General features: G+C 35.6%; 1 protein-coding gene across 2 annotated transcripts in view; it reads left to right on the plus strand.

The window, feature by feature from the left end:
* The window catches only part of LOC143236856 (sodium/potassium-transporting ATPase subunit alpha-like), a 64,038-nt gene that overhangs the window by 25,386 nt on the left and 23,865 nt on the right, over positions 1-14,787 (plus strand). For both annotated transcript variants that reach the window (XM_076475482.1, XM_076475481.1), the window contains exons 8-13: positions 651-849; positions 2,153-2,264; positions 4,058-4,190; positions 5,546-5,738; positions 6,628-6,803; positions 7,280-7,416. In XM_076475482.1, the coding sequence (XP_076331597.1) occupies positions 651-849; positions 2,153-2,264; positions 4,058-4,190; positions 5,546-5,738; positions 6,628-6,803; positions 7,280-7,416 (950 nt within the window). The remainder of the gene's footprint in view (positions 1-650; positions 850-2,152; positions 2,265-4,057; positions 4,191-5,545; positions 5,739-6,627; positions 6,804-7,279; positions 7,417-14,787) is intronic.

Below are 14,787 nucleotides of genomic sequence, written 5' to 3' on the forward strand. Positions count from 1 at the left end.
ACTTAGCCCCAGAGCTGGCGGTGGGTGGTGTTAACGATCATTTACCTTCCCTCTAGTCTTAAAATGTTAAATTAACGACGGTTATCATAGCTAGCTCTCGTGTAGCTTTGGCGAAATTGTGATGATTTGAACACACATACATAACATGTATAAATATATATACAAGCTGAGCTATAACATTTCCTACTTTCAATAAAGGAAAATAAAATTTGTAGCACAATAAACCATTCTTCAAGACTAAGTGTGTTACCTCAGCACTGAATTAGTATGACATCATAAATGATCAAAATGCCTACCACCATTGTTTGCGAATGTTTGGCAGCTTACCACGAAAATATTTTTACAATACGTTGCATCAAATACAACAGATTTAGTATACTTAATATATCTATTGGAGTGTTCGTTATAAACTGTTTATTTTCAGTTTACTTTTTATTTACCGTGAATGAATTATAAAAAAAGTGTTGGTTTTAGCTTAGGTTGTGTCTTGCAGCTTTATGAAATTTGATTTCTGTTTTGGCGGTGATGAAAAAAGTAATTACCTTTCGATGTATTAATATCTGACAAGGAGCTAAATAATAAAGAGATAATAAGTGATTCATCAGAATTTGAAAGAACCTAACTTTTCAAAATTAACGTATTCTCTTTAGGTGTGCTTAACCCTGACTGCCAAACGAATGGCGGCTAAAAACTGTCTGGTAAAAAATTTGGAAGCTGTCGAAACCCTCGGTTCCACATCTACAATTTGTTCCGATAAAACAGGTACCCTGACTCAGAATCGTATGACTGTGGCCCACATGTGGTTCGACAGCCAGATTATAGAAGCAGACACTACTGAAGACCAATCGGGTAAATAAGACCTTGTTATTTTACTACCAAAACTTTGTTTCTTATTATAGTTATTTATCGTTACCAGCGATCGACGATAAGAATTAAGTTAAAGCTTTAATTTCTTAATAGAAAACGTCTCATTAAATACTAAATTATTGTTCATTTTATGGACAACGAAGGCAGACTTTCCGAACAAAAGATCACTTACAGTCAAACCTGACTAGTTCTTCAATCATCTACCGAAACTTAGATAGCGAAAGAGAGAAAGCAGCGAAATTTGTAAAAAAAAAAAAAAAAAGAATCAAGATATTATACGTATAAAGAAACTAAAACCCAAACTTAATTGTTCAGCGCGAGAAATGCTTTTGACGATTTGAAACATAGAGGTTATTTATCATACTAGTTCATGCGCAAAGTATATTTTATTATTATACCATAGTAAGATTATATTTTATTCCAAACTAGAACGAAGTTGTGTTTTATTACCAGGTGAGGATTAAGTTATGTTTTAGAACCATGCAAACTAGAATGAAGTTGTGTTTTACTACCAGGTGAGGATCAAGTTATGTTTTAGAACCATGCAAACTAGAATGAAGTTGTGTTTTACTACCAGGTGAGGATCAAGTTATGTTTTAGAACAATGCCACTATATAACAAAACACACACTATGTCAAGTAGAATTGACAAAAATTCTGTTTTTACTTGAAGAATTAAAGATAAAACTAGATGATAAAAATATTTTGTTTTAATTATAACATAGTTACTTAATTATTGATGAACAATTATTTAATAATTTCGTTGTTTATTTTGTGTCTCCTGGTGGCACAATTGTATGTTTGGGCGCTAATAACGCTAAAAATCGATTTCGACACCCGTATTGAACATACAGTAAATAGCCAATTGTGTAGTTTTACTTGACAATAAACACGGCCCGCCATGGCCAGGTGGTTAAGGCGTTCGACTCTTAATTCAAGGGTCGCGGGTTCGAATCTCCATCACCAAACATGCTCGCTCTTTCAGCCGTGGGGGCGTTATAATGTGAATGTCAATCCCACTATTTGTTGGTAAAAGAGTAGCCCAAGAGTTGGCTGTGATGATGGCTAGCTGCCTTCCCTATAGTCTTACACTGCTAAATTCGAGACGGCTAGCGCAGATAGCCCTCTAGTAGCTTTACGTGAAATTAAAAAATACAAAACAACAACAAAGAAAGAGAGACGCCTTTAACTAGTGGAAATGTTCTTTAAATTTCAAAAACAACTGTTTATGAGAATTAACTGCACATTATGTAAAATAAATTATGTTTTTAATTGTTAACTTTCAGGAGTTCAGTACGACAAATCTTCGTCTGGTTGGAAGGGTCTATCCAGGGTAGCCTGCCTATGCAGTCGAGCCGAGTTTAAAGGCGGACAAGAAAATATTCCAATCTTAAAAAGGTGAACACATTACTGTTCTTTTTACTTAAAGTATCAGTAAAACTGAGATATGGAAATTCAGTGCATTACATGTTAACATCATATATAACAAACAAAAATATTACATAGTTTTTGTACAATGCAAAGAGAGTGGGGAAAAAGTGTTATATGGAAATTTGTTTGTATAACTATGTCTTTACAATGTTGCGAGCTACGTATAAAGGTGTATCAATATGTGTGCCACAAAATACAAGTATTTGTCACTAAATACAGATGTATAATGTGTCACTATAAATAACCGCACCAGTTGTGACAAAGTGGATAGAATGTCCGAACGGGACTAATGGATCTGGTTTCACTTACTAGACTTCTCGTACAGAGTTTCAAATGAAGAACTGTATAACTCTGGAACAAGTGGTGAAATGAATCATGGATGGAGCTTCATTTGTATTTTTATAATTTACTAGTTAATATGTTTGTTTGTTTTTAATTTTGCGCAAAATTACACGAGGGTTATCTGCGCTAGCTGTCCTTAATTTAGTAGTGTAAGACTAGAGGGAAAGCAGTTAGTAATCACCACCCACCGCCAACTTTTGTGCTACTCTTTTATCAACGAATAGTAGGATTGATCGCACATTATAACGCCATCACGGCTGAAAGGGCGAACATGTTTGGTGTGACGGGAATTCGAACCCGCAACCCTTAGATTGCGAGTCGACTGCCCTAGCCACCTGGCTATGCCGGGCCGTTACTGGTTATTAGATATTGGTATTTATCATTTATTTTTGACTAGAGTAAGCTTTCTTGTAAATCAGTTAAAAAATTAACCAGATAATAAATAGCTAACCTAATATATTTGTATCGGTTTTTCTGTCTGTAACAGATATTTTCAAATTTCCTTAACTTCGAGCACTATATAACTTTCAGGGGCTCGAATCTTGGTAAATATTTAGATGAAAAATCCTTTGGATCACAATTATATGATTCAAACATTTGACATCCAGGATGTTTAAAGATTACCGAATCCTCTTTCGTCTCTCACAAGGAATAGCTGACTCAGACAAAATAGGGGTACTTTGTTTTACGGGTTTTTGTTTAATGTGTGCGGCAGCGAGATATTAAGAGAGATTAAAAGATCACGTCCGTAATAGGAATAAAAAAGGCGAAACCAAAGACAGCCAGATCCACTGAAGAGAAGATTGTTTGTTTGTTTCTTTTGAATTTCGCACAAAGCTACTCGAGGGCTATCTGTGCTTGTCGTCCCTCATTTAGCAGTGTAAGACTAGAGGAAAGGCAGCTAGTCATCACCACCCACCGCCAACTCTTGGGCTACTCTTTTACCAACGAATAGTGGGATTGATCATCACATTATAACGCCCCCACGGCTGAAAGGACGAGCATGTTTGGCGCGACGGGGATGCGAACCCGCGACCCTCAGATTACGAGTCGCACGCCTTAACGCGCTTGGCCATGCGGGCCCTAATGAGAAGAAAAATCGTCGACAAAATACTTCAAGAAACAGGCTTTAATAAAAAAATAAAAACTGAAATTGTTTTTCAACTTGTACGAGTTTGAAAACCATTTCAATTTTCCCTCTTGCTGTTTCAGACACTGATGGCAGTGCCTGATGTAGCTTGATGTAAAATTATTAAATAATTCTAACCTTTTATGTATATTTTACACAATATACAACGTTTTTTGTTATGATTGTGCAATATACTTCTGATTTGTAATTTTCCATGACTCAAGTATATAAATTCTGTTGAAAAGGTTCGATTTTGTGAATCAAATAGTTATATTTTTTTATATTATAGGGAATGTTCTGGCGATGCATCTGAGTCGGCCATTTTGAAATGTATGGAATTGGCCATAGGAAATGTTCAACAATACCGAGCTCGTCACCCAAAAGTCTGCGAAATTCCCTTTAATTCCACTAACAAATATCACGTGAGTACTCAGGACTGAATAGTTTTGTTTGAATACTGAATTTTTTGGATTATATTTTATTCTTCACAGTAAAACTAACTATACATGATGTGTCACTTTACACAAATGTATCAGTAGGGACTGGGTGTGGTCAGTTAGATAACGTACCTGAACTATGAATCGAATGTTTCATGGTTTTTATCCTACAGCCCAAAAGACGCGCTCTGCAACTAGGGGGTCCTGTAAGAGTGAGAGTCAAATCCAGTTATTTGCTGTGTGAATTGTAAACGTGGATATTAAAATAAGTACAAGACTGCGGTAATGTTAACACTGAAAGTTTTGTAGTGTTAGCTGTAAGTAATTGTGAACATATTTAACGAAAACATTTTATCATATTGAAGTAATATTTATTACACCGCACTAATAACATTTTAATCGTACCAAGAATAAGAAATATTGAAATTTAAAGGTGTAGAAAACATCCTTAAAACAAAGTAAGTCGTGTGTATATAAAATGTTTTCCAAAGTGACAAGTCAGAAACGCAGAACATGAAAACAAGGGTATTAGAACTCGTTTATTTACACATTGTGAGACATACTTCTTGATGTACATTTTATGCAGACAAGTCTGTAATCCGAGTTCAGAAAAGCTGAATCTATTGATTACCTTTGCCTAGTAAAGTCTGCTTTCGATCATTTTTATACAAGCCACTTTAATATCCACTAAGATTCTTTAAGCAGTTACTGTCTTATGAAAACTATGAACGTGTCTGTAAGGACATTGGTCATAAAGGATCTGTATTCTTTTATGAAAAAACGAAGAAGTACTTACAGAGATGGGACGTTACCAACGGACACGACATGGGTGATCGTTTGGACTTTTGAGGCTGTCTTTACGGACCCAGCCCCCCTAGGGAAAAAAATCAAAATTCTAACCCATCCTTAATTTTTCAGGAAATAATCGACTCATCTTTTAAGTGCTGACCTCTTAAATCACTTACGATTACTCATTCCATATCTTTAGTCGTCCTGTTAGAGAAATATGACCCTTAACTGGGGTTTCTCCTATCTTTTCCAAATTTTAAGCTTGTGTTTTCTCCTGATTTCTTTATGATACAACAGAAGCAAACTAAAGACTCTTATTCTATCAGTCTCCCAGATAATTCAGTAAACTTCATTAAGATACTTTTTACCCTAACTACAGATTTATATAAAGATATTACTACCATTATTTTAATTGTACTTAACACGTGTGTATGTAATCATAAATTTTCATAAACTTCACTACCTACAGAAACTACCTCAACAACTCGAGCAAAATCACGTCAAATCCTGTTATTTAAACTGAATACGTTGCTTTATATTATTTGCTGTAGGTTACAATAAACGAATTGGAAGAGCCCTCCGATTGTAATTATGTCCTCTGCATGAAGGGAGCCCCAGAAAGAATCTTTGGACGCTGCTCAACCATTTATATTAATGGAAAAGAGAAGCCTCTGGATGAAGACATGAAAGAAGCTTTTAACAATGCTTATTTGGAATTGGGGGGGTTAGGAGAACGTGTAATTGGTAGGTATTCTGAAAATGAGGAAAAGTTCATTTAGCTACATCTCTGAGTTTCTTCTAAAACAATTATTGACTTTTTCCCAGAAATAAGTATAAGAAGCTAACAATTGTTTTATTTTAGATTTTCATTAAGTTTTTTAGATTTTAAGTGAAAATTTTTTTCAACAAATCTGAATTGTATAACAGCTCACATATTTGTTCATTCAACGCATTCAGTGAAGTAACTAATTTTGGTTCACTTGTAAAAATTACAAAAAAGCCAAGCCCGAATAATGTCCAAACCCAAGGTTAGTAATACTCTAAGCAATACAATTGTCAAAGTGAAAAGGTTTAACCCAAATACTAAATGAATTAACAGAGGTACCTTCAGTGGCAGTGGCTATTTTTTCACCATTGTACGTGTATGTGCTCGTTTCTCTGCAATATTTCTCAAGAACGGCTAAATACGTTTGAACGAAAGTTGGTACACATTTTGAACTATGACCAAACTTAGATGTGATTAGTTTTTGGATGGCCAAGGCCACAGCAAGTTAAGAAAATACAAAAAAGCCGTTATGTGTTAACATGAGGACCGATGTTTTACATTGTGTTTGCTCTGTAACTCAGTCAAAAATGATCGGATTCTGATGAAACGTAGCGGTCTTATTAAGAATATTATTTCTCTTTGCAGTGTCAAAAATGGTCCGTGTCCTTTGATAACAACGGACTACATTTTCATATTTTTGCAAGGGCCACAAATAAGAAGGCGTGTGATCCAATGAGTACTCGTTTAGTTTTGTTATTTATTCGTTGAATTATTTCAAATGTAATTGCCTGCATGTGAATATAATAAGAAATAAAGATATTTAGGTAAAGAATTACCCATTATTTAATCAACTCTTAATGTTAATAGGATTCTGTGACCTCAAATTACCTGCTGACAAATATCCACCTGGGTACCCATTCGACCCTGATGAGCAGAACTTTCCTTTGACCGGACTTCGTTTCCTTGGACTTATCTCTATGATTGACCCTCCACGGGCTGCTGTCCCTGATGCTGTAGCTAAATGTCGCAGTGCTGGCATTAAGGTATAGTCAGGAGTACTGTAAATTTTGATATATATTTAATTTACAGTTGTATGCTGTGTATTTCATACAGACTTTTTGGAAATATTAGGGAGCAATGAACACATCGTATGTAATTCTACTGTCGTGATGTACAGTACATAGGTTATATGCTATTATATTATTCAAATTCGTAGTTTTGACACTAAAGTCAAACAATAGGTGTACGAATTGCAATATCTGCGCGATTTTGTTTTGTGAATTAAGATAAGTTATATGTATATGTGGTTTCTGTATGTATAGGCAAGAACAAATGAGGATACAGGCTCTATACGTGAAGTAATCAGTTGAAACACACGTCAAAAAGCAGTTAATGGTTGAATACCAGAACAAAAATAAATACATTTTTAATCTTAAATCTTGTAAACAAAAATACACTACCCCAAACTAAAATTAGTTCTTTTGTGACCTAATATTTGTCAATTATAATATGCCTATAGGTTATCATGGTTACTGGAGATCACCCCATCACTGCTAAAGCTATTGCTAAAGCTGTGGGTATTATATCAGAAGGCAATGAAACAGTCGACGACATCGCTGCACGACTAAACATACCCATAGAAGAAGTTAACCCAAGGTAAGCCACAATATAAATAAACTAACACTGAGTTGAGTGACGACAGTGTTCTCGTTTCTAATGTTCCAAATTCCTGGTTAACTCTGGAGTTAGAAATTGAATTTTTTTCTCATTATTTTTCTTGCCTTTTCCAGTCGAACCGGCTGTGGCTGCTAGTAACGTGCTCGTAGTTTGAACTTGAGGATCTCGTTTCCACAAAAACGCGTTACGTATCTAGGAACCATGTTTAGTTATAAGAGTGACGGCGAATGCTAACCACCTGTGTAACATTACATGAAAATTACGAAACAAACAAACCATATATAGTGCTTTTAAATTCGTGCATGGACTTGACTTAGTCGTCCCTATAATAGTTTACTTGAAGGCTTAACACCAAACGATTCTAAATGTTCCAGTAAAATGAATTGTTTGTATGTTTAGTTTGTGGACTGAAGAATCTGAATGTCATTGGTAAGATTATGATAATAAAATGGTGAACTAGATTTTAAAATCTTTCTTTTATGTTTTATAATTAAAGTTGAAAATTGGTCGTATAGAAATTGTTATGTTTTAGCGGCGTGTTTAACAAGAGAAAATTTAATCGTGCCATACCATTTTGACCTCGGTTCGCAAGGTGAGAAAGTTTTTAAGCATATTCATAACGTCTAGGATACTGTGCACTTTAGCTATTTTTTGCAACTTTCATTGGCTGATGTCTGACCAATCACATCTGTGAGTGTACTTTAACACTTAAAACAGGTCTTCTACGGGTAAACTGTTTCACAAAAAGCAATGAATTTTCACCAACATTTTGGAAAATATAGGAAAATAATACACTTTCAGCAAGGTTTCTCTGAAAGAGGTGAACCTATTGGTACAAAGGTTGTATTGTTCGAAAGCTCTGGTACTTGAGAATTTTTTCATTTGCTAAATATTGCGATGTCTAAAGCAAATACTAATATCTATACTATCTGCTCCCAGTTTTAGGTTTAATACATGTACTTATCATCACGTTATGAGACATTATCAATACTTACATTTACTTTCATTGCATAATACAATACGCTCTATACAGGCTTAGGAGAAATACATATTATATATGGAAAGTATTGCAGTTATTACAATCACTATTAAAGATTGTATGTGTAGTTCTTTCCTCAGACAGCTTATGCTCACTTATAAATCTAAATTCAATAGTAATTTACTTAATACACACACTCAAAATAAGAACTAGTCAAGGCGACGACTTTTGAATAGTAAATCAGGTAGTCAAGTGGTACCAAAAAAGACTTTCCAAGTAGTCGCTAAAATCTATGACTACCTAATATGACTATTAAATATTAGTCATTTTTACTATTGTGTAGTCGGAAAATAGTCAGATGGTGGTGGCAGGGATACCTGGCAGGTAATAAATTTGACTGCTCTATGATAATCGTTATGACTTTCGTTAGGTAGTTATTCTGACCAATGCTGACTACCTGACAATAGTCTCATTGCCTACCTGCAAACCACTACAGAGTAGTCATGACATAGTCAGTGTGACCCTCTTCGTCCAAGGAGCGGTTGTCACTATGACCATCCATTAACAATGGACTGTTGTCATTATGACTATCCAACGACCATGGAAGATAAGTCATGTTGACCCGGTCAGGATCACCTCTGCAATGTCACTGTTAGGCAAAGAGACCATCTTCAGTCAGTTGTGGTCAGCAGAACCATCACTGAGCAGTCGACCCCGCTGCCATCTGATGATTCAGCCTAAGTCCCAATAACCTGCCACCATCCTAAAAAATATAAAATGCATTTTAGCAGCACCATTTTTATTCCAAACTGAACACAAGTGTACATCAATATACATGTACCAAAATAAGATTCAAAATGCAGCAACAATTTGAAAATAAACAACTAAACTTTACACTTGGTTTTGTAAATTCACCCTGTATCAAATACACATGACAAGTTACTATTACCAAATCTAATATAACCTTATGGCTTTGAACACTTTCCTCTTTCTTTACCTTTGGACGTTTTGATAGATTTCCCCCTGCTATGTTTTTTGACATTCAAGAGATCAAGCAACTGAAGAACACATCTGTCTGCATCTTTTTCAGATTTGGTAATTTTCCTGGACTTATAATAGAGCTTCAGAACAACTCTTTCAACAAAGTTTAAAGTTTTCTTGAGTTTTGTTGGAAATGCAAAGTTGAAGATATAAAAACTCCCTACATACATAGTGAATGCTTCCACAAAATCTTCAGTGGCACAAATATCAAAGCCATCAACATATAGCTGGGGTTGACTGATTGCAATGAAATACTAAGACATAATTGTCTCAAGTGAAAGATAAAACTATTTCTCCAACAGATTGAAAGATCTGTTTGACATTCATTAGAACATATCCTACCATGATGATATGGACTGAATTTGTTCAGTACTGGGACCAGGTGAAGATGCACTCTGCTTGCTTGAAGGCACTTCAGAGTTCGGTGTATTCTGGTCAAAAATAAATTTTTTTAACGGGTCTAAATTTGTAATAAAAAATTAACAGTAATTGTGCTATGTTGAATAATGTATATTGAACAATTTTACTTCTTTTCTTCAGAATAAAGTTTCCGCAGAGTGATTTCCAATGACTACATAAATGATTATAATCACTCAAATTTAAATAAATTGCGCATTCTTACAAACGACTTACCACAACAGCTATCTCTCCGTCAGAGGCCCCAGCATTAGAAACCAGAGAAACGCGCAACTTTGTTCGTGGTTTTGAAATGTCAGACCATTGAACATCCACCCAGTCTTCCATGTACACTTGAGCTGACAAGTTGGTAGCATCTACATCCAGATTTAGGTTGTCAGAAATCTTACTGGGAAACAATCCCAGGTCATCCACTGACACCACAATTTTTTTTTCATTGTAGGTAATGTGGTAGGATAAAACCATCTCTCTAGAATCTAAAAGTATGATACTGATTAAAAATGAGTTATATGTATGCACATGCAGAAAAGTTGTCATTGAAGAACAACTACAAAACACCAAAAAGATATATTAAATTTCCATAAACTTAACATCAACAGGACTGGTATAAATCAGCTAAATAAGTAATTTGGTTTCTTCCCTAACAAATAGTAGCCTTTAAAAGGTGAAAGCAAATACAAGTAGTCTGACCTTAAGAGATGGTGATGATAGTGGTGATTTTGGTGCAAATATGTATGATACATATTAATATGTCACAAGTTTTCTCTGTTTGAAAATTTTGATGAAATTTGTCACAAAAAGGCAGAAACAAATTTACGTAAAATAATGTCAAATCTTTGGTGAAATTTGCCACTGGAAGGTACACACCAAGTTACATAAAATAGGTTAAAATTTACCACTGATTACAGAGTTCTGTTTAAAATTTATCATCATTTAGTTGCTACGAATGTAGTGATGCAGGATGATCATATTTTTACCTTTGTTCACATAACAAGGCAATGGGTAATGATCATAAAGATCTGGAATGCTCAGGAGTTCATAGCTTCTCATTGGCTCTACAATGTAAGTATGAAGATGCCTGTAATAATCAACAGTTTGGTATCTTTGACAATACAAAAAAGGTTTTCCCCAAAGAACAAAGCAACAGATCACTGAAGAAAATTGAAGACTGTCGAATTCATAGCTACTGACAACCATTGTCCCTGTGTTGTATGTGAAGCAGTTGACTTACAACATGATGCTTTAATGACAAAATCGCCTTCTCCAACAAATGCACTGACAAGGTTTCGCTCTTCACCGAGTGAATTCACAGGCAATCTGACAGGATTAGTCATGTCAAAGGCATCTATTCCAAGAAATCCATTGCTTTCCAAATGTGAAGAGAGTTTATACTGGTGTCTTACTGCAATAGTTTTGGCTAGATTACTCCTGTTTTTGGTACATCTTGTAACATCAACAAAAAACTATGTTTGGCCTCAAATATCATGGTCTCCATACATTCCTCAGTGGACCAAATCTGCTGGTCATCTCTGGGTAATGCAAAATAAAATGTTCCTTTGGTTTGAGAGTTCTATTTGAAAATTCTTTTTCATAAAGAGAATGGAACTGTTGTATCGTATCATTTAAGAATTCAATGCTTGCATATGACATTGATAAACACATTATCAATTCTACCATATCCAGCAGAGCCAACAGAACTTCCCATTTGTTGTTGCCTTCTGGCACTGCGTCACCCACCAGTAATGGAAATAACCTTAAGAGACACCAAACTTGCACAGCTTTTTGCTTAATGTGTACAGATCCTCTCAAAATAACAAGCTCAGGCCTATTGATTTTATCAGTTCCTTTGTAGTGGAACTCCTTTACTCTGCCTGCAAGGTACTGAAGGCTAAAGTATCCAGACAAGACATACTAATCTATGAGCAAAACAAAAATTTCTAACACCAAGCCAGATTCAAAAAGGTCGTGTAATATGTCAGGTGGTAGAGCATTTGCCACATGAAATTGCTGCAGAACGTTCAGGGGCGATCTTTTTTTAACACCATATGTACTTAATAAAGTCGGTTCAGTTTCGACCATTGAAACTTGGTAACTATAGGATGCAATAGATCTCTCTGGCCATCTTGAAATATTAGTCAACTTTCTCAAATCATCTCAAGTTACCATGCAGAATCCACATGATCTGAGAGCAGAAAATGATTCAAAAAACCCTCCAACAGCATAGCTTCCCAAATTACCTGCAACAACAACAACAGGTGCACCTTTGAATTTGAATGTTCCTTCTGGTTTGACAATGTCAATACCAATGTTTTCAAGAACAGATAGTTCTTCAATCAAAGGTCTCATCACTGTATTTAGCCCATGTTTTTTTACATTTTGGCTCTTCACCAAGATTGCTAAGAATATACAATGAAGCTGAGATCTCAAAGCAGGTTCAATATTGTCTAACTGATAGAAGAAAGCAGCATATTTGTAAGCAGGAGCTTGTATTCCAGCCTGATTCACAGCTGTAAACTCATCAAAATAGAGAATGATTTGAAGGGCAAGGGGAGTTTCTTGCTAGAATGGATGGTTTTTGAAATGTTCACCATCAACGACATCTCTAAGACAATCATCAGCTGACTGGCGAGGATAAACAACCTGGTTAAAAATATCATCATGTTTAAGCAAACACTTCAGAGTATTTAATAAAGAAACATACTGCATTGTGTCATGTTTCACATCACCAGCAATTCCCAGGTCATACTCAACAGGTTTTACAAATGTCAAATTATCTTCAATGTAAGACTGGAAATTATTGTGGTCAGTAAAAATTTCAATCATGGAATGAAAGTCAAGACTTTCTTTCTTGCAAGCTTCCGTCACTGTAACTATACTATTTCTAGGAACCCCCTTACTGATCAATGTTCTTTTTATGGTTTGGAATAAATGTTTATCTTTGGCAGCCACAATAGAACAGGACAAATTTTAAAAAATTGTTTTAGCTAAAGTTCTTCGCTTGTCTGTAACAACCATTTGCTTATTACCATCAACTGTCTCACCACTGTCAGAGTTTTTATATCTCTGTTCCATAAAGTATTCAGCACATTCACCACCAGCTTCATTATCATGCATACTGGTAGTAGCAAACCATCCATGCTTTTTATTTATGTGTCTTTTCAAACATCTGATGCTTTTGAATGGTCTTTCACATTCATTAACCCCACATGGAACAACAAATCCAGGCTCATGCCAATGAACCAAAGAAAAATGTGAAGAAGCTTGCTGAAATGCCTAACCTTATACTTACATGTAATGCAAGGGAAAATATTGAAAACGTCTCACTGTTCTGCCATGTTTAACTCCAAAGTTTACCAAACTTCACAGTGTCTATTAATAAATATCGTGCAAGACATGCATCTAAATGTCACGGGTTTCCATTCTGGAACGTAAAATGTATCATTTATTTAACTGAATTTAATGATAAATTCCAACAATAACAAACTAACAAATGTCGGTCGCCCGCAAACCGACGGTGTATCCTCGAACTTACCCTCAATTTAGCGAATAAAAACGTACCTCAAAATGCAAATTCTTGCCACAACCCCTTCCCCCATAGTATCCCCCGATTTTCATAATGGTATACAATTTTTATTATTTTAAATACACAACTCGGTTGCTCCTGAATCGATGCAATATCCCCCGGATCCTACATTTCTCTCACCGGTATGGATGTGGTTTGGATTATGGGAGGGATCCAAAGTCTGAGAAAGTTCCCGGGGAGTGAAGAAGGGAGAGGAGTTGGCATAATATTTTGCAGGATTACAGGCCTTTTATTCATAGTGTACGGCCTGGCGCTGGCTCCTGTCTCGCACCACTCGATTTCAAAGTATAGAGTTTAAAAATTTAAATACATTTTGTACCTAAAGAGATTTTTAGATAGTTTGTAATATTAAATTAAAGAAACACACATTAAACACAATATATGTTTCACGTTTTCGCTGTTTTCAAATGATTTGTCTTGCCACCCCCATTTGTAACTTCATTGTTGGCTGTGTCAGTGAGTCCCGTCATAATACACACGTCGCATAAAGTGTGTACGCTTTAGCATTTGTACCTCTGCTCATTCATTAAAAATAAGAATTTATTATTTACGTATTATCGTATGTCATCTTTCATTATCAAAGGTCTATAAAATAATAACAGACGAGGTCCCTTTTAAAGAGTATACAACTTTCATCTGTGTAGCGGTGGCCGTAACAAATCTTTTTAGCAGCGGTGTAGTTGGCGCTAAATTTAACAGAGCAGCAACATGGATCATTGCGGGCTTTTGATTCTATCACAGGATATGCATTCAAGATACCAAATATGTGCATTTGTGATGTCAAGACTGGGGAATGTTTTCGATTTCATACTTGCTTCAAAGCATTACCTAAATATAAATATTCCTACTCTACTACTACTAGACTACAGTAGTACGGACCTACACAATGTAACGGGCAACCATCCTTGTTTACACATAACGAGTTGTACAAAAAACACGGATGGTTTCAATTCAGCTAATATAGAAAGTTAAACATTCGTATTCTTATATTGTTTTATTGAAACATGGTATAGGAAAATAAGACATAAACGATTAATCTTTACCTGAATTTCTTCTTTCCGTCATCTGCGCGGTTGCATGACAATTGTGCAATGTCAGTACAGGTTTCGATCATTATAAATTTTATAAACGTCATATGTAATTCTGCAATGTGCGATAAAATATTGCTGTGTGTGATTTCTCCCCCCCCCCTTTGGGTTTATAGTGTCATCCCTACCTTCGGCTGCCGCTAAGGAGTGGACCGTGCCGTCTTCACTCCCCCCCCGTGTATGTATTGTTGTATGTGAGCCCCTAAATCCCCCCTCGACCACCTTGAGGAATGATCAACCTC

This window comes from Tachypleus tridentatus, chromosome 13 (assembly GCF_004210375.1).
Source record: "Tachypleus tridentatus isolate NWPU-2018 chromosome 13, ASM421037v1, whole genome shotgun sequence".
NCBI lineage: Eukaryota > Metazoa > Arthropoda > Merostomata > Xiphosura > Limulidae > Tachypleus > Tachypleus tridentatus.